Consider the following 24,644-nt stretch of genomic DNA (forward strand, 5'->3'; position numbering starts at 1 on the left):
AGCTTATAATAATAATGGATACAAGGTTCAGCTGCGGCCTTGGTCGTGTAATGTTACGCAAACATTCTATTTCCGTTACCGACTTCAAATGAGGAGGCTATTTTTCTGTCGGTTATATATAACCCAAAACTGCTAAGATAAAAATCAGAAGAATTCACTTGAGTGGAAAAAAAATACAATTCGTCTGTATTTTTTGGGTTATGTTATGTTGCAAATTCAATTCAATATAATTTTTTAAAGCCGACGCATCTTATAATGCCAAACCTAAACTCAAACATTTATTTACTCAATGAAACGTCTTATAGAAGCATTTTGGAATCGTCATAGTTTTAACATTTACCACCGGTTTTAAGCAGTTTCTACAGAGAAGAGCCGGCAGGAAACTCTGTAGTTTCAATTCATTTCATGTTGTTTTGTAGTTATTATTATAGCATTCACTGTTTTCTTTGACACACTTTTTTTATGTGTCAAAAAACGCGTAAGTAAGCGCCTAGCACCGCCTATAAATATTTCCAGAGTCTTAAATCATTATTCTTTTAATGTATTCAATATACATACAGTGTTTTACTGTTTTATTATATGAATAGATATAACAGGAATATAACGGTTCTACACAACTGTCTATCCAGATATTCGATAACAAATCACAGCTCACTTATGATGATAGAATATCATTAGGGATATGGTTATACCCTGTAATACAGTTTCTCTCAGCTGTAGCGCACCTGAGGCAGTCTAGACATGTCACGTTGGATGCCCTAGAATGAATTACTATTAGATAGACTGTCACATTGTGTCACATCTGTTTGTATGAATTAGATAATATGATCCTACAATATCCCGACTAAAAATAATTACATAGAGCGTCTGTGTTTGTGCATGTTCCATTCACTTAATAGGAAGTATCGATTTAAATGAATTTTACTACACAGATAAGTGACATCGTGATAATATATAAATGAAATTCGTATGTAAAAGTATTTTTGGTTAACGTATGCGAACATAATAGAAGAAATACAACATGTTATCCGACATAATGGCCCAAATGCAATGCATTTTTTGACTTTGTATCTCGATAACTCCGTGGGCTTTTAACCGATTGACATTTTACGGTGTGGCATGTCATTAAAATAAACGTGTTTTCTTTCTAACATTTGATACCATTTCGAAATTTAGAGTGTCACCTCCCCCAGGGGAAGCGGTGACCTTTTTGTATAAAATAATTATTTACTTAGAGCGATACAGTATTACGCACGATTTTCGTATAGCTTATACTAATACAACTATATATATAGAACACTAAATTAGACCTTTGCCGCCCTTTTCGAGATGACTCGAAATAGTTCACGTCGACGGGTCATAGAAAATGAAAAATGAATACCATCTGCTTGGTTATTTTGAATGAAATATATTTTTATTCGCCCCGCCGTTTCCCTAACCGGTCGTTTTAAAGTTACGAGTCCTTTTATAGCTTGAATAACAACGCGTTTTCGTGACAGTAATTGAGATATATTTGGTACAAAGGTTTCATGTTGTGAAGTACTGGGTGTGTTAACAGGGACATAATGTGAAAAGTGTGGGGTCGGTGTGACTTTTCCTACGTTATTTGAAGGTCAGGCCAACTCTTTTTTGATTTAACGTGTTTTTAGATTTAAAAAGAATGCCAAATAAACGAGGAAATGACTCAATAAATTAGTTCAAAAATTAGCTGAATATGCACCAATCAAAGCGTTCAAACATTTTCTACACTTTTTACCCTTCAAATTTTATTCATTTTTATTTTTCTATTCTCTTCAAAATTTCCAGAATACGATGCACCTACCAGCTTCACCTGCACCGGAATGTGTAACAGGAACCAGGTAAATGAACGAGACAACAAAAATTGCTTTATAAATACTGTTATATGAGAAAGTTCATTTGAGAATCAAGTTGGTGAAATTTAATAAAAAGTTACGAATAACCTTTAGCTATATTATACCATTATCTTAAATGTAGTCCATCGGATCCAAAAGTTTTATTTTCATAGCAATATAACATTAGGAGTTTCCCAAACTTCCTACATAATAAACATAAGAAAATGTATCGTACGGAGTTAAGTTAACAGCACGTTTATCTGGGAGTTGTGCACGCTTCGGCACGAATTGGACCAACAGCGGGGAAGTACTTCATCCCCACAGAATATCCTCATGTAATAGTAGCATGCTATTGTGTTTCTTACGGTACGTAGGGGATCTGGAGTCCCCTTTCCTTTTCCTCACCCTTTCCCGTCCATTCCTCCTTTCCAGTCTTCGCAGAAACACTGTCTACCTCTGCGTATGTTTAGCGGTGATCGTTTACCATCAGGTTGCCAACGAAAAAAATGAGACATGACATTCCCATCAACCATATTACTATTAATAATCCAAATCAATTTAATGCCAATCAAACAAAATAGTACAAGAGCCAATACCACAAAAATATAATTTATTTTAATAAAAATCTTCCGTGAATGATTGTAACAACGACACACTCGAAGCTCTCAACAGTAAGCGAGACAATGCACCGCGTACGATAGTTAATCAGCACACAGCTTCCGGCAAACAATGGGAAACAATGGGCATATTGCGCACTTTGTACGATTGATTTAGGGATCCTTGTTTATTCATTTTTAACCAATTTTACAAAACGATGGCGATGGAAGAAAAGGATTGGCGATATTGGGAGAAAGGTCGTTTTTTATTGGATTGTATATACTCGTATTATAGAGAAATTATCAAACAAATCTATTACAATAAATGATATGAGATTCAAGTATGATTGTATACATTTATAAGGCTTTTATTGGCACATAATTTCTCACAAAGAATATGTTAGTCAAGTCTATAATAATAACATTTCCATTGCCAACTGACTAACCAAGAACCAATTTTATAGTACCTATAAATAGAGCATTTTCGTTATAAATGATTGACTCCATATGCATACTTTATGAAAAGTAAACTTTGGGAGTTATAAATAATTCGAAAGGTGGGATTGATAAGGTACGGTTCGACATTTAAAACTATAATAATATATTATACAGAGGCCCGCGAAACAAGATTTGTATCTTCTACGTGGGTTGATATATACTTGTATATATTCGTAAATGACAAAGTTATCGGCCATATAACATGACGTATTTTGTATATTAGTTTGTTTTATTTGATTTTTTGGATAAAATATTTTATTTTCTTATTACTTATATACTTGTGTAATGTGTAATAAAATTTCAGTCTCATAATTTTATCACATCAGATATACATCATCTCTTAAATTTTCTTAGTGACGTTTTATGAGATAATCTGGTGATAAACGGACAGACAGACAAACAAACAGATAGACGGACAGTGAAGTCTTAATGATAGTGTAAAGCCCTTTGGGTACGTACCCAAAATAATGGTTTAACTAAGTCAAATCGTTACATTTAATGACCTTTTAGCTATCAGAGAAAGATGGCCGCCGTTTCATAAATCCTATACGATGTAATAACCTCGTATTTATATATCATAAAATCAAAACAGAACCGTTACAGTATCCGTCTATTTGTCCCGTTGTTTCCTTAAACGTTGGAACGGTTTAACGAGCTACACGCTCTTTTCAAGTTTATAGCAAAATAAAAATAGGAAAACCTCGTGGCTCAGTGGTTAGGATCTCGGACTCGAAGCGAAAGGTCGAGGGTTCGAGTCCGGACGAGCGTGTAAGAAAGAAATTGATTTTTCAATTTATCTGCTGAAGACATCGTGAGGAAACCGGCATGTTGCAGAATCAAAAAGTTCTCCCAACCCGCACTTGGCCAGCGTGATGGATTACGGCCTGAACCGTAATAGGAGTCCCAGCAGTGTCCCAACTGTGGGAATATATATGGCTGCTAATGATAATGATGATGTTGATGAAAATAAAAAGCGATGTTAAATCCCTATTCTTACTACATAGTACAAACATTTGTTTGTCCTTCTTTACGTCGAACGGGTTCGGTTTTATGATATGATTTATGTGTCGGGAGATAATCAGGAGACTGTAAATTGTCATAAGCTATTTTTACAAACGAATATCCCATTGGGAGATCCATTATGATACGCATTTGAATCACTCCGACAAAGAAAATTCCGATAGATGGCGCTATATTAAAAATATGACATGTTACATGACAATTATTATTTTCCTCTTTCTTCGCGTGCGATGCCGCTGTGAAATATAGTCTGGTTGGTATATAAAAATTAATCCTAATTTCTCGTGATCACGGAAACACGTGTAAACAGTTGAAGCGATATCAGTGTCTCTTTCTGCTTCAAAAACTGAGAAAGATTTCAATTCGACTGAATTTTTCTGTATTTGTTACCTCATAACGTTTTTGAATCTTGTTACAAAATATATAAAAACTGAAACAAAAAAATGGCCTACATTTTATAACTAAATTTTTACTTATCAATGCCTATATTCAAGACTTAATCCATTGCTACTTATTATAAATAATAAAAAAAATAGCAAGTTTATAAATAAATTAAGTAATTAATAAAAATAATACAAATACGTACTTCTTTGGCCTCTCAAAAGAAATATACTTTAAAAAAGATTCACTCTTGACCTTTTCATTCACGCGAGGGTCTGAATGATATTTCCTGCGACGGTGGACACTTGACTTGTATTAAAGATTATAAATAACTAGCTTTTGCCCGCGGATTTGCACGCGTAAATTCAGAGTAGTTTAATAGATGTTATTATACATATAAACCTTCCTTTTGAATCACTCTATCTATTAAAAAAAAACCCCATCGAAATCCATTGCGTAGTTTTAAAGATTTAAGCATACATAGGGACATAGGAACATAGGGACAGAGGAAGCGATTTTGTTTTGTACATAAAATGGTGATATATTACTTGCTTCGAGGGTTATATACGATGCAAAATGAATATAAAATAAAAAAAATGTTCAAACGTTCGATTCTTTCATTAACTTCATTTATCAAAAATGAAATATATTTTCAATTTACTTAAATTATTGTTTGTTTTCAACCGACTTCAAAATGAGAGGAGATTCTCAATTCGACTGAATTTATGCGTCTATGACCGATTCATGTGATATTTTTTTTTTGTTTGAATACCTCCCGTATGGTATCATCTGATCTAATTCTAGCCTTTTGAAGGCGGTATTGTTCTTTCTGTTAAACATAATGATACGTTCTAAATAATTCGTCTTGAAATTCAAACGTAACATGTCTCAGTCGATTCCAAACGTCTAAACTAGTTACGTTTCGTATGTCTCGCGTAACTGGTTCATTGCAAATGGTTTTGGCGTCAGAATTTCCAATGAAACACTCGCATTAATCTTCAAACACGGTGGATTAACGGAAATTGTATCTGGCCTTCGTTTATTTAGGGACTTCCAAGTTGATAATTGGAAAAAGCTTGCAGATACCCAGAATGAATACAATAAGAATTGTTTTGATATTTAGAAATACGAGAGAATGTTTATTCCTTTAAAAGATTCTATTAACATTATTCGGGTAATTTCAATAAAACAGAATTCTTTACATGTCTTTCAATTTTATGTTATGGTCAAATAATCGGTTCTGTGGTTCCAGTGACAACTTCTTTCTAATTAACACACAAAAATCATACTAAAGTTATTTGTAACTTTTGACAGAAATGTCTTTTTTACGAAATAGAATTTTATAATGGAGCTTTAATGAAGCTGGCATTTCGAAAGTCTACAGTGAATAAGGTCACGAGTGTTTAATTGTAAATACGCTATTAATTAGCAGATTGAAAAGGCTTCACCTTTACATTTATTCATAGTTGTCCTTAATTGTACTGTAACCTCCCACTTGGTACAATGGTTAGCGAATTTATTAGTTCGAGGTCCTCAGTTTGATCAACGATACAAATACATATACAATGCAGTACACAATGATGATCACGGCGCCATCACCATCATTGCAGACCTGAGTGTACGCAGCACGATGGTCAATGGTCGGGTTGGAAGATATCACAATATATCAAACTATACTTCTTGGGTATGTCGGTTTCCTTTACCTATTATGCTTGACTGATTGGAGTGAAGTTGATAATTTACTATTTTATGGTATTAAATCAATTTACCAAGCTCCTCCACTTTTTGATATAAGCCCAAAATCTTAATTTCTGAAACACTCACTATACCTGGTGAGTTTTATTGAATGGACCCAGTCCTGAGTCTGGACAGTAACAGTAGCATCATAGTAGCATACTATTTGCATCATCATGCACGAAACAACGGGGTAGCCGGCCCCGTCTCCTTCCTCACCCTCCCATTTATCGCAGTTCATTTATTCAGTCCCGATATCAACTCTTACAATAGAACAACGAATTTGCAGAAACCTTCGTGCACATTATCATTGGCGGTGGTGATCACTTACCATCAGGCGAACCACCTCGATTGCCTGTTCTAATATAAAATAGAAAATTGACAAATAAACATGTGAAATGCATCCGTCCCACTCATTCAACCCACTCCTTCTTCTTTGTAGGTGGGTAACTGTATATTGCACTTTATTCTTTTAAGATCACGCGTAGGATGTTCAAGCGAACGAGTAACTATAAATATTTATTCATTTAAACTAGATTTGAAGTCACTGGAAGAGATTGAAAGGACATTTACCATAAATCCTTCGTTTCTCCATTATTAATGGGAGAGTGTGCTTTGGAGTATTATTATATTAAGCTGATTTAGTTTATTATATAAATAGATTAAAAATATTATTGTTCGCGCCAATATATATTAATTTCGATATTTAGCGGACTGTAAAACTTAATCTACGTGATGTAGCGAAATAGGGAAAGACGGGAACACACGGCACATACCTCGTCTGAGGGAGTAGCGTCCAAGCAAGCACGCGGTCAAGGGTGCTCCAGCTCGGGCCAGGCAGACCAGATCCCGTCCTTCACTCCACACACACACACACGGCGGTTCAGCGCGACCAAATAGGGAAGGCGGGATACACTAGCACAATGCCCGAGATACCTAGAGAACCTCGTGGAGGTTCTCCGGCGGTTGCGGCTTACGATCTTTATGAAAGATCTCTTCGATTGATGCGGTGACAAGGAAGCCTCATCAAGGCTCTCCAGGGATATGCGAATTATACACGAAATGTCTAGAGGCCTCGTGCAGGCACTCCGGCGTTTATTGAGATCCGATTGTCACGGAAGATCGATGGAGACTGAATGACGTATATGCGTCACTACGTCCAATAGGGACGTAGTGACGCGTGCGGTGCTTTAAAAGCGTGCGGTGATTGGTTGTGCTCGCGTGTAAGGAGGGTAGTTGGATTACACTACAAAATAATAAATATTTAATTTAATAATTAAATAATTCACTATTTTAATAATATTGGCGTTACCAATTATGTTTAGGAGAAATAAGTAAGATCTTAACATAGGTACAGATCATAAAACAGAAGGTATTATATATGTTCTTGTTATAGGAAATGTTTATTTATTGATGGGTAAAAAGAACATAAGTAGATCTCGATTCGATAAAATAAATATCGATAAATTTTCTTGACTTATCCAGTTTTAAATGTTGTTGTGAAAATAAAACGTTTCCAAGATTCTTAAAAAGAACTATAGACTACAGACTAAAGCGTGGCCTTCGGCTGTTTACATTCCGTTGAAAAATATAAAAACTGTTGATAAATTATAAACTCGAAGTCTATTATCTTTAATAGATATACGATACACAGAAGAACTGTTTCATTTATTAATTTATTAATAATTCTTTTCGAGGAGTAATCATTTTATTTATCTTACACATTAATCTAATTATAACCAGACGGCACTATCTATGACTTCTTTCCGATTTATACTAAAGCATGCTTCACGAAAGTTGTTTCAAGCCCGATAAAAAGGATTCAAAAACTCAAACTAAATGTCGCGAGTTAGATAATAACTAACTGTTTTTATAATCTGACGGCGATATATGTACTATTATGTCTAGTGTGTATTTCTGTTTGGTTAAAATAAACTTTATTTTATTGATTTTTTATATACATAGGCATAATTTGTTTATAGATTAATTTGTTAATTTGTTTAAGATTTGTAATAAGAATAGAAAATAACAATTTTAATGAGGGTTTAAGTTAATTCAATATTCATTCTCAATTATAATAATATTGCAAAGTCTGTAAAATGTTAGAATGAAAGTTGATTCTCTATGATTCGGTTTATAATATCCTTTTGGATTCCAGGAAGCTAGTTTATTTTTCAAATTGGAAAAGTTGTTTATACAAAAATCTAGATATTTTTCTCTTTTATAATAAATTGGATTCGGTTGAAATGTGATATGAAGATAGAAATATTTATTGAAATTTATACTAAAAAAGCAGTGGTGGCTCAGTGGTGAGAACCTCGGACTTCAAAATCGATAAGTCTGAGTTCGAGACCGGGCGAGCGTGCAGGAAATAAATAGATTTTCCAATTTATCTGCACATGTGAACCACCACTGCTTAAAACGGTGAAGGAAAACATCGTGAGGAAACCGGCGTGTCCAAGAAGCAAAAGTTCGACGACATGTGACATCTGCCAACCCGCACTTGCCCAGCGTGGTGGGTTATGGCCTGAACCCTCATAGGAGGCCTGTGTCCCAGCAGTGGGAACATATATGGGCTGATGATGATGATACTAATAAATAATAGCCTTTATTTGAGGGTACAATAGTAGCTTCCCACCTGTGGCTTTGCCTGCGTAGTCGAAAGAAAACATAGATAGTCCCGGGATTCTTGGGATTCCGTGGCATTGTTCCCTAAACCGTAAGATATCCGGGATGAAAATTCTTCTATGACTTTCTCAGTTCTCAAACTAAATATAGTTTGAGAACTGAGAAAGTAATAACTTATATAGTAACCACCAAATTTCATCCAAATCAGCCGAATAGTTCTTGAGATAAGCGCGTACAAGCAAACAAGTTAAGCACATGTTCAGTTTCACATATTAGTAAACATATCATAAAATTCATATAATATGCTATTATTAAAAATAATGAACAAACTTTAAGAGGCTATTACTGAGTATTACGGATACACCGTATGAGGAAGGGAGGGAAAGGGAGGTCATATAATTATTATCAATGTTTATTATAAGTTATGTTATAAAAATATGTATTATAAATTACGACTCAAAAGCTATATTGCAGGAAAAGATCTTATACGATTTTCGAACACACATTTCTCATAATACATATTAATAAGTCTTACCTAGCATTATATTATCTGTGGTCTCTATCACAGCTGGTATAACTGAATGTTTCTATGTAAATGGACGAAACTACACACAACAAGATCGCAGGAAAACCAGCGGAGTTGTACTTGACACGTTTCTTGAATAATATTTCTTAGACTCTGGGACAATGTTCGCGTGCTTAATAGTTGGGACTTGGCAAGCGCCCAGTCGATCCTACTTGTGTGGTATTTCACTATATTTTTTATCTATATCTATAGAACGCGCGGGTTTATCCGTGGTATATATAGACAAAAGTACCCAGGGATAATGTAAATGCGATGGTCAAAGATTTTTTGAAATCCTCATATTGCCGCATTCAAACAAACAAACTTTTCATCTGAATTTGCATGTAAATAATACCTACTCTACTAACCTAAACATCGGTCAATTTATAAACTTTCATTGAAATAACATTTTAAAATTTAAAAACATGTTGAAAACAAATAAGTAAAAGTAAAATGAACTCGTCGACCATAACTTAATAATCTCAAAACGCCATAACACCTTCCAAACGTAATTATTAAATTTAATTAACGTAAATGTAGATGAAGAAACCAAAATATTATTTGTCATCTATTCTGTTTATATATTTCATGCTCCGAGCGTCACAAATTCTCACAATTGACACAAAAATATTATAGTTTAATATAAATTTATCAACTCGTCCCAAACTGAAAGTAAACCTCGTTTATTTGAAACATCCCCGCAGTATTGTCAAGTATTGCAAGATGTTTTCTTGAGCACAGGCCTTGTGAGCTATTGTGTATCGAGGCTTGAGTGGGGACGGATTGTGACAATCATTTTTGGGGCCCCACAGCTGTAACATTATCGTGTTAATAATGATAATGCAAGTTTTTTGTAAGTTCGAATATTTAGTAATGAAATCAAACTGTTGCTTATCTAATATCATATGTTAAATGAAATAAAATCATATCTTAAATCTCGTTAAATTTCATTCGGATCATCAAGCGAATGAAACTATAATGAGATTCGGGTAAATTATTAAATTTTTCGTAATTGTTTGTGTTTATGAGAATTGTGATTGCTATATAACATTATATAAGTATTTATAGGTGATAATGCTATTTATAAAATATGTATTTATTACCAATGTTTGGCCATTTTTTATTTTTAGAAAATCTGGATTTGGGTGTGATTGTTGTATTCTTTATTTCAATATATCTAATCTATCTAAAATCAAACATAAATAAGGTATTAAATGAATGTTCGAATGTTTTTCACTCGATCTGTATCCTAACCAAGCAATGCTATTGAATTTTACTAGTGAATTCAATAGTTACAAAAGATACTATAGAAGAATATTTTATTTAAAATGAACTGTTGTTTTTCTGATTTCATGTAAGTTTTTCACCTGTGTGATACCGACACTTGACAGCCACATTTCCTTCTCGCTTCCTATTAGTCTCCTAAATTGAGTTAAGGTCGGAGCATGTGCACAAAAGTCGCGATGATTTTTATGAGAAAATTCTAGACTATAATTTTCATAAACTGTTCGTAATGCTATTTATAGCAGTTGCTTTATAGCAGTCAAGTCACGGTGGTTGCAAATATTTTTCAAAATTAAAGTAGCTAATACTCTCCGCGATCACATACTGGTTGCTAACCTTTACATTATATATGTTACATATTTATCTCCTGTTTTTTTGTTAGTAATTTATATATGTGTGCTAATAATATACATAAATTGACTAAGCCATAGTGTATCTACACACAACATTTTCTTCATTCATTCAAAGCAGTATTATGTTCAACCCACATTTCGATAAGAGTTTCACATACATCATAGCACATTTCCAATGGAATTATAATGTTTTCCGCTTATCGCTTTGTTCGTTACTATAACCAGACTGTATCAGCTAAGATGTGTAGAACAAAGTGTACGTATTTATCCATGAAGCGGAGAAAAACCACTAAATAACGTAAAAGCCAGGACGCCTTATAAGTGCTTCACTGTGATGTTCTGGGAGGAGTTTTAGAGTTATCTATAATAATACATTGTATGGATATAAGGTAAATAATAATGATTAATCCGTCTTTGAGGTTGACCATTTAGCAATTGACTTGTTAGCTGTGAAACTCGGTTTCACTCACATCATATATGATGTTTTAATATAGCCTCCATGAATGGGCTATCTGGCAATGAAATAGACAAACGAACAAATAAATTCTTCGGTTGAAAATTATTGTAACATTATATTAGATAGTATAGATATAGATTATTCTACGTGAGTATTATAAAATTGACGTACATAGTTTTAAGTAATTTGAAATGTTCTATTTAAACTTAGTAATTAAATGAGAATAAACTTCAAAACTGATTAACAATTTTCTATTAAAAAATACTAACCTAATACGTATACGTTACGAATGCTTTTTCCAGAATACCAAAATATTAAATCTTCTAGTAGTAGAATCTCTAGAAGGGCCTCTATCTGGGGCCCCAAACGTTTAATATCAACACAGACCCATCTAGACGAAATCGAGATAGTAGGCTGTCGTGATATAACCTGCATAAGGAATCTATTTCTGTCGTATATTGAAACTCGGGAAATATAAAACGCAACAATGTTAGCAATGACGCAAAATAAGATTAAATGGAAATATCTTTATTGAAACATGTGTTTTATACCATGAAAATGTTTTATTTCTAGATAAAATTATGGATTAGAACTGTAGTTACATACAAGACGTGATGACGAAGTGATGTAGCTGTTTAGAATTTAAATTAAACTCACGATCTAGTGTATAATTTAAATTATAGCCTACTACTGCTTTAAAACGAGTTATTAATACAAGTATAATTTACGAAACTCCTCAAAAGGACAAATTTTGATTATTATTATTTACGTATTTCTTGAATTAATTCAATTGCCTGTGTTATTTGTATTAACTGAAAAACACACATTTAAAATGAGTCCACTTTTGTTATCTAAAAAATTAATATTTACAAAATTATATGTGGGTATGAAGCACGCAGCAGAACCACACCCCCGCAGAAGGTCGGCGTGAAATAGCAGGACGTGAATACTATGTTTCGTTTGGTGAGGGGAGCTGGAGACTCGTATGCTTTACCCTACCCTTCCAGTCCTTTTCCTCTATTTCCATAATCAAACCTTTCCTCATCCTTTTCCATTTAAGCTGGCAATCCGTTTATTAAACTAAACAAATGTTCATTGATGGTGCTAGTCGTATAACATCAGGCGACCCACCAGCTCCTTTGGTAACTCTCACTCACATTAAAGACATAAAAATCAAAATGATATTTCGATAGGAACATTGAAACATTGAGAATATCTAGTTATCTTTAGAAATCAAATATGAATCAGACAGCTTTGGGTTCATTCGAGCGAAAACATGGATGAAATGAAAATGTTTATTCGTTTGTATTATAGAGACGTAAAGTCTACATAATAGTGCTAGACGTGAAATCGTAAAACATAATTATTGCATATTTAAACACAATATTTTTAAAATGATGTATTATTTAAAACTAGGTAATAATTGGTCCGCGCAGTGAAAGGGATTTTTTTCAGGGATTTTACCGCATGCTTCCCGTCCCGAGGGCTACATCGCTATCTACTATTATAAAGTTGTGACTGCCGTGACCCAGTCTAGATGTTTTCGGGTTTACTTTATTTATTACTTTATTTATTATTAGTCCAAAGGTTGTACTACTGTATGCTGTCACTTTATACTGTGGTGTTATAGTTCAAACATGGGCCAAATAATAAGGGGCATTTTATATAAAGCCCGGAAATAGGGCACAAGTCAAGTTGGACTATAAGATTTCGAACGTCAAATCAACGCATATCCGACCCTTGAATTATTCATGCTACCGTAAATATGTTGCCATTTTTCAGAACGTCCGGGTATTATAAAACATTTTCCAGAATGCACGGGCACTATGAAAACTTACCTATTTATTGCTTAGTCTATAATATTATACACACTACTCGAATTTATGCCACTAAACCGTTATTTTAAAAATAGCAATGACATTCAAAATCTTAGTGTACTTACAGTGAATGTGAAAGTATGTTTGTTTGCAGAATTTCAGTGGATAGGCTACTTCTTACCGCGATGAAACGTAATTTTCACGGGAATACACTTAAACTACGCGAGCGAACGTGGTATATATTATATTAAGTACAAATTCAAAGGTGAAATAGTTATCTGAATCGGTCCAAGAATTCCTTATAGTTGCGCGTTCAAACAAATAAACAAGCAACCCTTCACTACATACTTATCATATTTTCATAGATATTTGGTATAAAATATTATGTTATTGGTTTTTTCGTGATATAGTTTAGATAATTGAAACATTTATTGAAATATTGATCATAGAGCGCTTTCTTCGATAAAGCATCATTTATTGCGACAGATGTCACGTTATATGTGAAGCTAACTATAGTATAATTAAAGTATAATCATCTATTTACATGTTCCCTTTAAGATTAGACGTTTGAATGTTTGTCTATCTTTACCATAGCAATGTTTTGTTCTAATTAAATTGTGGTAACTATGTAAATAACAAATTTGGATTTTGAGATGTAATTGTTATTTTGCTTAGCTGGTTTCTATAATGGAAATTACCAATTTTACTCACATGTAAGTATTTAAGACAAGACGCTCCTCCCGGCTCTACCCGGATATCAATATTTCTTTTTTATCCCAAGGCAGCATTTAATCGGGATAAAAAAAATCCTATCACCCAAGTCAGTCATACCTGTCTGTATACCAAATTTCTTAAAATGCGTTCAGTAGTTTCAGCGTGATTGACGGACAAACATCCAAACAAACAATCTTTTACATTTATAATATTAGTGGGAAGTGAATAATGTATAATGTAAAATATCATTATATCACATGCACTCAATAGATATGTTTTTCGTAAACCCATAACAAACAATTTTAACATTATTCTTACAATCAAAAAACCTTTTACTGCGTAAATAATAACACATAATATGGACGGTATATATGTGATTTGAACTTTACAAACAAACATTCCAGCTTTAATTATACGTAAAGGTAAACTATGATTTATATTAAAATCAGAACTAACATTTAACCGTGAATAAATTACAACCGGGTTCATTTCCAAGCACGTAATGAGATGTACGGTGTGCAAATAAATAATACATTAATTTACAAATAATTGAAGTAAATTACTCGCCACGAATTACCTACTATATTGTTACTAAAGAACTATATAATAGTCAACATTTTTACATTACACCCGCATCGTAGTTGCGAAATAACCAAACCCTTATAGACCAGTCTATATTTAAGCTATTATTTTGAAATGTTTTAGCTAAGCCCATATTTCAATTAAATTGTAGAGTCTGTTAAATTATAACTAGTTTAGTTATGTAGAACTAGAAGCTTGGCTCTACACTAGATCTGATAAAGATGTGACAGTGCTAGCTCTACTGTCTTGGAAACATTGTTCATGAAGTTTATGTAATTTTCAGATCTATGATATCTAAAAAAGTTTGTTTGGAAAAGTTTCAAGTTTATTTTTTGTTTGTATATTAATACCAAATATCAGCTCTCTAGGATTTCAGCAACATTCTAAACCATAAGTGCTATGCGTGAGCTATGTAATTGACATTTAATTTGTTATAGAGTTAACTATAAGCTTGTCTTGATAAAGTTAATATATCATTTAAATCCTCTCAAATAAAATTTCTAAGAATACTCACTAATATCTAATAAACTCTAGGAACACAGCTAAAGCCTCCGCGAAGCGAATTAAAAACAAAGCCGTCAGCCGCCGCTGTCACAACATCTACCATGTGATAAGAAGCTACAGCCAATAACAAATTCACAGTGAAAATAAATACGTAAAAATGAAGTTCATGGACAAACTGCCGACGGTGATCAGCTGTTGCTTCTGTTGCTTTTTGAGAGCTGGCACCGTTATGATAGCGCTGGTTTCGTTTGTAAGTAATAGTCTGTTGATATGCGGTAATGATATCATCAAACAATTATTACGTGTTACATAAATAATCATGCTGCACTGTTAAATCGATTCTATTGGTTTTAAGCGACGATTGAAGGTTGTGACACTTTTTAAAACCCAAGGTGATGAAATGAGAGATGGAAATTTGTACGGATACTTTTTAAATATTTTTCTTTTGGCTGTGGAAATCAAAATCTCATTTAAACTCTGTTAATTGCAATCAATAGTATCAGCAGTATTGTTTTCCAATTAATAAAAATTGTGGATATATGAAAGTTCAAACTTTACTATTAAATAAAAGCTTTTTCATCAGTTTTTGTTCTGCTAGTCGGTTCAACTTTCTTAGTCTAACTAGTATTTAATTGTTGTTATTGCCTAGTACAACCCACGTGAAATCCAGAAAATCTAGATTGGGATGAGTGCACTTAATCAAATACTGTAATAGTAATCCCAAGTTTCGTTTTACTTGCATTTTAATACAAGTTTTAATACTCCTTTATTAGTTGAAAAGTACTTACAACATTTGTGCATACCAAGCTAAGAGATATTTCATTATATACAATAATTTCATTAGTTCATCTTATTAGCCTAATTAAGATCGTCATTAATGAAATACTCTTACAAACTGTATAAGAGCTATTGTGAAAAAAAAAATCATAAATCGTGTTTTTTTTTTAGTTATTTTTGTAACTATATTTACCATTATGTGTTTCTGTTCCAACAATATCTCACAGTTAACCGGTCTTCTATTCGCTCCCAATGTGAACCACACGCGCGGCTTTTGGGATATGGACCCAGTGCTGTCCTACTATAGTGCTGCGACGGAGAACGCCCTGCAGGTGGTGTTGGGAGCTGTCTCCGTGCTGTTGTGCTTCGTCAGTGTCCTGCTGGCTATCGGCGCTTTGTGTGTGAGTGTATCTGTTGCTGCTAGGCAGTAGGTATAGTATAATAGGCGATACGAAGTGCTTTAACGCTGGGTGAAGCGTGGCTCATTTTTTAAGCAAGCAGTGGAATAAGATTTTATATGAATTGTCTGAGAAGTGAAGATCTTTTTTTTAACTCATGTCGCCAACGTCCATACCACGTTGAATGCACCGGTTCTCGTCCGATCACCGAAGTGAAGCAACGTCGGGCGCGGTTAGTACTTAGATGGGTGACCGCTTGGGAACACCGCGTGATGTTGGCTTTTTGGATTTTATTTTTACTCGTTTTTTTACCATTTTTTAGTATAACAATCGAAATGCAATGAAGCTTATTAGTGTAACGCCATTTTTTATTTACTGAATATCCCCTCCAATTTCCTTCTAGAACCTTCCAGCCCTGATCGAGATCTACCAGTGGGGGGTACTGTTCTACGGCTGCACGGTGTTCCTGCTGTTCACGATCCTGGACATATTCTGCTTCTTCGTGCACACCAACTGCGCGGTAGCTGGGGCCGTTCTGCTGGGCCTGATGGTTGTCATTGTTCTTTGTAAGCAGAGCTGGAACACTTTGAACGTAATGCTAGAATGCCTGGCTAATCAGATCATGTTCTGAATGTATTGAAAGTATATCGGGTTGGAAGAACCAGCCAAGTTTAACGCTTGCAGATTTTATAATAGTTTTTTGTTTTCTGTTTGACTAAATATAAGGAATATTTATCTTTTCGGAGAGGTATATGTTACGCTTATTGTAACGCGGTAGTAAACTCTGGCAATAATTGACTTTAGTGTAGCAACACTCATTTAAAATCAGGCCGATAGGACATTTAAAGGGTTTGCATTAACATAATACTTAGCATATGTTTTGAAGAATACCTGAATGAGATTTATTAATGTTATATTCGACAAAGGAGCTGGTGGGCCGCCTGAATGCGCTACCACCGCCCTTGAACATTTGGCCAAATGTATTTAAATAGCTTTCGGCTTATTTAACAATTACAATAAAGAAAAATACACACTTGTGAAACAAAACACACTTGTAGTAGTCAACAATAATAATTCAGATCTTAAGTTCAGTTAAGCCATTTCTACTCTAATATTATAAAGAAGAAATTTTTGTATTTTTGTCTATTTGTAACGTTTTCACGCAAAAACCACTGGACCGATTACAAAATTTCTTTCACCATTAGATAGCTGGAACTTCACTGAGTGACATACGCTATACATGTACCACGGGCGAAGCCGGGGTAATCAGCTAGTCAAACATAAGTTAGTGGGCAGGTCAGCGTAAATACATGCTCCCGTTTACTATTTCAGTGACAATGTACTTTATCATTGTGGTGAACAGCCTTCGGATGTCGATGAAATACCTCAACAACGACGAATTCGTCTTGTGATTGTTGTGCTGTGAATATTTAAGTAAATTTATTATGAATTTGATGACTTTTATTGTAGTGTCGTGATTTGGGGATGCGTTATGAGTGATTTAAAATGTTTCCAAATAGATAATCATTTGTATAATGTGTCGTATCTATCTATATATCGTAATATATATAAATTCACTTCCAAAGATGAGCAAGTTGGGACCTCTTAAACTTGAATATACTTTGTGCATTTTATTATGTTATTTATTCACTTATGTATTTATTTTAATTTTAACCCACATTGATAATGGATTTTAATTTCATATTTTCATTGGAGCTGTGATATCGCTATCAATAGTATATATAAATGGATCTTATTTAGTTATCTTTTCCTTTAAAATCCATCCATTCGGAACAAAAGATGCCCGTAATGAATATTATGCTGATCTAACTGAAGGCAATCATAATATCACTATATTTAACAAACTCGATAAATCACTATATCTTATATATAAAATTCTCGTGTAACAATGCTAGTTACCATACTCCTCCGAAACGGCTGCATCGATTCTCATGAAATTTTGCGTGCATATCTGGTAGATCTGAGAATCGGTCAACATCTATATCTATCATACCGATTTTAACCTTACTCATAACTAGCTAGCCTAGCTAGACCAGCCGGAAATTGCGACGAAATGCGTATAAAATATGTAATAAAAATTTATTGTTGTCACTGCCTTGAAAATCTTCGACTAAAATAGGAAACCTTACTCAAGCGATACTGAGACAATAATTCCTCTAATCTCGACTTATGTAATTAAAAACGTTCTCGTACTGTATCATTTTAAATTATTATCTCGGATCTAATGCCTATTCAGATATCAAAGGAAAGGAAATAGACGTTATCGTTGTAACAGAAGTTTTCCATTTATTATCTTTGACCTCAAGACGTCACCGCTGACATGGGCACCGCCAGCTGCCAACTTCCAGTCAAAATGTAACTGTATTATTTATATTTCGTTTATTCTTTATATTTTAAGTGTAACGTTAAATTGTAACCATGTGTGAGATATTCCCAGAGGTGGAAAGTTGTTGTATGGTAATCTCGCTGCGAGTTGGGATGTTGTTAATTTCTGTGCTATGTATTGTAGGTATCTTATGATATTTTACTTGTATTTAGAGGTTCGGTCGGCTTCGTTCGTATATCCTAATATATAAATAAATTTATTTACATATATATCACGGCGTGAGGGACCTAAACTATTCTACCGATTTTTATCAAATTTGCATACCAGGATAGGTTATATTATTTCAATTACGATGAATGACTACCCGAGCGGAGCCAGGGCGTGCAGCTTGTATGTTTAGTAGCTACAAGCTTTCTTCTCGCCGATTCGTCGCGTAGGAAAGGAAGAAAAAAAGACAACCTCAGCGTTTTTTTCTACGATATAGTAATAGAAATAGAGATTTAAACTATCATATAATATCTACATATATAGTACTTCTCTATAAGAAAGGGCACCGACGTCTCTGTAGGAGAGGTTACAGATTCTAAAATTGGACCAACTAACAACAATTCCCTATCAAATACAAAAGGAATGACGATAATCGTTTGAAAAAAAATTACGTCGTTTGTTGTTTAAGTATTGTTTACATAATCAGCGTGTGCGGAACCGTAAGCGCGATGGAGAATAGTACACCACCGGCGGTACACGCTGTATACACACCAAATTACATCCAAGTCCACGCATAAATTTTCACATCATCATCATGATAATCAGCCCATATATGTTCCCACTGCTGGGACACAGGCCTCCTGTGAGGATTCAGGCCACCACGTGGGCCAAGTGCGGGATAGCGGGTATCACATGTCGTCGAATTTTGGATGCTCAGACATGCCGGTTTCCTCACGGTGTTTTCCTTCACCATTTCGAGCAGTGGTGATGTTATCCACATGTGCAGATAAATTGAAATATCTATCTATTTCCTGCACGCTTGCCTGGTCTCGAACCCCGACTTATCCATTTTGAAGTCCGAGGCCCTCACCACTGAGCCACCATTGCTATTCTTACTTAAATTTTCACATCTATAATAGTAAAGGGGAAGATGATTGTTAACCCGTCTAGAAAGTTGATGATTAGTCTCCGAAAACTTCAGAATAGCGTAGGCTCTTAATTGCCTACAATTTAGAGTAATTATACGACCTTCTATGAAATTTCGTCAAATTCCATTAGACGTTTACGTTATTGAGTAATGGCATACAAACTACGAGAACTTGGTAGATTGGTAGGTATTTAAAAAAAATATTAAAACAATTTCAATTCATACCATTAATATAGTTTTATTAATGAACTTTCGCATAAATTATAAGTAATGTTAGAGGTTGATTTTAAATAAATTTATCCCTTCCCACTGTGAGACACACTGCTGGATTCGAACCCGCTAAAAGCAAGTAATTTTTTAGATGACAGGCGTTATAACACTCACTGTGATGGAGCAGTCTTCAAATATAAACGTTAACAAGGTACAAAACGTTTCTCACATACAAAGTAAGTGATATAATAAAACTGACCTACTAATTACCTTATTTCGTAAGTTTTTTATATCATATCGGGCAATTGAGATGGTGGTTCGCCGGATAGTAAGCGATCACCACCGCCCATGAACATTTGCAGAGGAAGGGGCGCTGCAAATTCCTTACCCACTTTTAAGTGGTTAAGGAAAGGATTGTCGATGCGAAGAAAGGAATGAACTGGGAAGGGTGCGGACACGGGCCTAAGGTTCCACTCACCAAACGAAACAAAGAATCATGCTACTATTTCACGCTGTTATTCAATGGGGGTGTAGTACTTCTTCGGTGCGAGCTGGCCCAATGCACGCCGAAGCTCGACTCCTAAACTCAAAGTCAGCAACATATTTGACCTTCATTTATGAATACTGATAGGTTGAAACACAAATATTATTGTCGTGGCTAAAATTACATTTGTGTTCGTATTCGATTATTAATATAGAATATATAGGCAATGGAACACCACGCTACGACCAACAAATGCAGACAAAATTCCACTCCACGAGTTTTCGCTGCATAAACAGTTGAATACTTATAGCGTTTTCTAAAATAAATGCGGGCAAAAACGCGAGACAGAAAGTAAAATAACCAAAAATAATCTCAGCCCTTATTCATAACCTAAAGTGCAGATAAAACTATAATAAAATAACCAAGAAGACATCTTTAGTTATACATTTCAATGTTAAAGCACTTAAGAAACATCAATGTAAAAGACAGACAAATGGTTTACAGAACCAGAGCATGCAGTGTCTCAAATCGGTCTGATCATTCCCAGCGGCATCTCGACAATGGCCACTGTATTCATTATAACTGGCCTCATATTGTTATTTGCTACATTAATGGTAAGACAATTTCTGCTTATACTGGCTTTCCGCTCGTGCAGGTTTCGCTTGAAGTGGCTCGTATATTCGAGCATGTATGTGCATAACTATACACTTTAATATTTAATCCTTCCTTGCATTGAAAAATAAACTAAAAACTTCTAGAAGCGTACGAATTTTAACGTTAATTTCTATGAACTTTTAAAGTCGGTTTCCATCATTTGAGTATACACGAGTATAGTACTGTTTGCTGTAGCTGTTGTATGACTGTAGATCTAATATGTACTCCTTTTTCGTCCGTAAAGTCGTCCCGTTTTTATAAATCCATACATTTACTTATTTATTTCAGTAAATCTTAGGACTTAAAGTAAAACTTGAGATTCAGTGATAAACGGGCATTTACAGTAACATATCTATAACAATCTCACGAAATATCTTATCATTCTTTACAACCATTTTTCATTTTTATTACCAGTGCACTTAGTTTCAAAAATCAGAAGAGATTTCGAATTTTATTGTCTAGTCTATTTGAAAATATAAGCTAGAATGTTAATAAGCAAACGATATATAAAAACATAGAAATTGATCATGGCCCAGAACGTTGTGCCAACCTAATCAAATATCCATCGTCGGAAGCATCGTCGAAAATTGACTGATCAATTTTTAACCCGCGCACAAACTAACTGAATTGCGATTTTTCATCACAATAAAATGTACTTTGTAGTAATAGTTAAAGCTCTATCAACAATAACGGAGAATCGCTGGAAATTATTGCAGTCACGTATGTATCGGTTCCATGATCACTGGCAGAATTCGCAGACTGCTTCTACTTTGCTATTATCGATTTACCTGGGCTATTTTCCATATACAATTCAGTTTGATTTATCAAATTAAAACAAGCTTAACATGCATTAAGTATATAAATTAAGAATCTTGCTGTAGCACTTTTAAATTTGAAAACTTCAATGACGTTTTTGAAAAACCCCTAACCGCTCTTTGCTCTTATCCTAGCCATAGATCACGCAAATTCGGCTTATCCTACCAGACAAGCGTTATAACAATATTAAATACCATTTTCTCCTTTTGTAATGTGCAACATCGCTACCAACATATCTTTGAAATAGTTTAAAATTGAACTAAAGACGTTGAAGTGTCATTGTTGACTACTTCAAGTGCTCTGTGTTATGTTATCTTTCTAAATTTTAATGTTTAAATTTGCCGGAATCTATTAAAGGTGAAGCTCAGAATATTTAAAAGGTTACACTGAAGCGAAACTGACAGCACCCTTCATTTCAGAGATATCTTGTTGTCACTGTAACTTGATTAGAATTCTCGAGAGAGATGGTATATATACGAATCAAATATAATTCCCACATCAAGTAATGAACGTATACGGAAACAATAATTAATATTTAAGACACTGACTATAATTTCCTGAAGAGTATAGCAGTATAAGAGTAGAATATGAATTTACACAGGACGATGAAGGCCTGGTGCAAGTGTTTGTATGGTTGACGTTCCTTGCCGTGGTGTTGGGCTTCATCATGGTCTTCCTGATCGCTTGCGAGTGTCTGCTGAAGCCGGTGTGCTTCCTGGCCGGGATGGACTGGCTCTCTGGCTCCATTCTACTCGTCCTGATTGTGGCATACTTGTTCAGTAAGTTGGTTAATGTCCCACTATGTCTAAATGATGGTGGATTCGTGAGCCTACTACACGGAAATATTTATAAATAAACCACCGCTACTACACGTTTAAATGTAATAATAAAAAAAACATGTTAATGATCATCCTCTCGAGTTACTCGTTTAATTACAAATCTTTCGAAAGGCATGCGTATGAAATAGGCGTCAAAAAACCAGATCACAAGTGAGAATGTATGTGCCTTATTTATTTCCGGAATGTGATGGAGAGTTCGAAACGAACTTGGTTACCACATGGTCACATTTCGAATGTGTTCAAATATTTCATACTTTATTATATAGGTGCCCTAACAGCCCGGCCGCTGCCATGCTGCCATTAGTCACGGCGTGTCAATGTATCACAATAACAAGTGGCGTCATGTTATTTATACTAGTATAGTATTATGTTGTGTGTATACGGTGTTATTGTGAAGGAACTATTGCGCTGGGAATTCGATTTAATGCCCTTCCGTTTTGATAATAACTGTACAATTAAGTGCCTGCTAAATGATCCTACGAATGTAGTTAAAATGACAGGATTTTTTAATTATCCCTGTGATATGTTTTCACCGAATCATGAAAAACGTTAGCCCATTTGAGACAATGGTGGTGTTTTGTTAGATTCTGACATGAAATATCACATGATTTGCACAAATGCTTTCTACAATAACATCACTTCTATAATAATATATTACTTACTACATGTCACTTTCATCTACAAATTCAATAAAGACCTCCAAAAAGCAGGTAATAAATTACGAAAGTTTACAAAATCAACATAAAATACTATCAAATGCAGATAGAACTGGACATACACATAACTTATCTTGATTTATATTTGCACTTATCCCAAAATTAAAGCTCTCCAAATAAACCCTCAAATCAACTTTTGTACGTGGCATGAATTCTAGGTTAGGGCTAGAACCACAGGATAAATAGAACTCTCTAACGGTCTAATATCTGCTCACAACGATTCGTAGACTTTTTCAGTAATTTATAATTTTTTTGTAAACTATCTTATAAAGACAATGTACGTGTTACAAAAAAATGTAATATGTTAATAAATAATATGTATTAACGTATAAAACAGATGTTATTTATAATTGAATATAATTAAGTGAGTTTGTAAAAACCTTTGGATTTTAATTTTATAAGCGAGATTGCAATTTGTCGAAAAACTTATTCATCGTTCTCAGTCATCATTGTTATATATTTAGTTCGTATTAAATTGAATATGGCGATTGAAAATAGATGGACCGATTTTTGTGATTTTTCTTTAATTTGTCATCCTACCAAGCAACTAAACATCAAGAGATATGTAAAAAATTAAATAAGAATTTATTTCTTAAGGAAGGATTAAGGAAGGATTGAAGAGAGGAATAAAGGAAAGCACTGGGAAGGGTAGGGAAAAGGATATGAGCCTCCGGCTCTCCTACACACCGAACGAAGCACAGCAGTATGCTTTTTCACGCCGATCTTCTGTGGGGGTGTGGTACTTCCCCCGTGCGAGCTGGCCCACCCGTGCCGAAGCGTGCTCGACTACCACATACAAATACGCATATTGCGTCACTTACAAATGTACATGTTATATTTCAGTATGGATATACTTCATCTGCGTCGCTAACAGCTACGTTATCAGTGCGTCGGGTTGATTTAATATTCGGGCTCAGCCGACCGAAAGTGATTGGATTATCGCGGACCTAATTGTATAAACATTGTTTCATACGCTGATGGAGGCCGGGAATTTTTGTATTAAAGTTCATCTTGGATTTGGCTTTTCATTTCATCAGCGAGTTTTACCCTCGTCAAGTATGTTATATTACTACTACTATTTGAGACTGATAAAGTTCTCATTTCTTTATCTGGGATTTAAATTATTTTGTGTCTCTACTTTTAGAAATTAAAAACTTTTCAACGGATTTTAAACGCGATTTATTCATTATATTATTAACCCGACGTTTCGAACACTTTACAGCGAGCGTGGTCACGGGGAGACACTTGTTCGTAAGTGTCCGCTTTATGTCATAATAAAACC

The 24,644-nt window shown here is 34.4% G+C and overlaps 2 protein-coding genes and 1 non-coding gene across 3 annotated transcripts; all 3 read left to right on the top strand.

The window, feature by feature from the left end:
• Positions 1–15,143: 15,143 nt before the first annotated feature.
• On the top strand, positions 15,144–17,573 carry LOC119837937 (inositol phosphorylceramide glucuronosyltransferase 1-like). The gene is made up of 4 exons (XM_038363731.1): positions 15,144–15,236; positions 15,991–16,164; positions 16,565–16,727; positions 17,494–17,573. Exons 1-4 carry the CDS (start codon positions 15,144–15,146, stop codon positions 17,571–17,573), a joined length of 510 nt encoding a protein of 169 aa, XP_038219659.1.
• Positions 16,324–16,442, top strand: LOC119838042. Its single transcript, XR_005288180.1, has one exon. It is a non-coding gene; the product is annotated as a 5S ribosomal RNA (ribosomal RNA).
• Positions 17,574–18,600: 1,027 nt separating the features above from the next.
• On the top strand, positions 18,601–24,261 carry LOC119838040. Its single transcript, XM_038363853.1, has 5 exons — positions 18,601–18,687; positions 20,005–20,089; positions 20,842–20,951; positions 22,409–22,586; positions 24,206–24,261. Exons 1-5 carry the CDS (start codon positions 18,601–18,603, stop codon positions 24,259–24,261), a joined length of 516 nt encoding a protein of 171 aa, XP_038219781.1.
• Positions 24,262–24,644: the final 383 nt, after the last annotated feature.

Source organism: Zerene cesonia, chromosome 29 (genome assembly GCF_012273895.1).
Source record: "Zerene cesonia ecotype Mississippi chromosome 29, Zerene_cesonia_1.1, whole genome shotgun sequence".
Classification (NCBI taxonomy): Eukaryota; Metazoa; Arthropoda; class Insecta; order Lepidoptera; family Pieridae; genus Zerene; species Zerene cesonia.

Excerpts from the sequence above, each read along its gene's own strand:
- LOC119837937 (XM_038363731.1), top strand. The coding sequence starts at position 15,144 with ATGAAGTTCATGGACAAACTGCCGACGGTGATCAGCTGTTGCTTCTGT. Across the intron at positions 15,237-15,990 it reads TGATAGCGCTGGTTTCGTTT|TTAACCGGTCTTCTATTCGC; the intron begins GTAAGTAATAGT and ends AATATCTCACAG. Across the intron at positions 16,165-16,564 it reads TGGCTATCGGCGCTTTGTGT|AACCTTCCAGCCCTGATCGA; the intron begins GTGAGTGTATCT and ends ATTTCCTTCTAG.
- LOC119838040 (XM_038363853.1), top strand. The coding sequence starts at position 18,601 with ATGTGTGAGATATTCCCAGAGGTGGAAAGTTGTTGTATGGTAATCTCG. Across the intron at positions 20,090-20,841 it reads AAACGTTTCTCACATACAAA|AACCAGAGCATGCAGTGTCT; the intron begins GTAAGTGATATA and ends AATGGTTTACAG. Across the intron at positions 20,952-22,408 it reads TGTTATTTGCTACATTAATG|GACGATGAAGGCCTGGTGCA; the intron begins GTAAGACAATTT and ends GAATTTACACAG.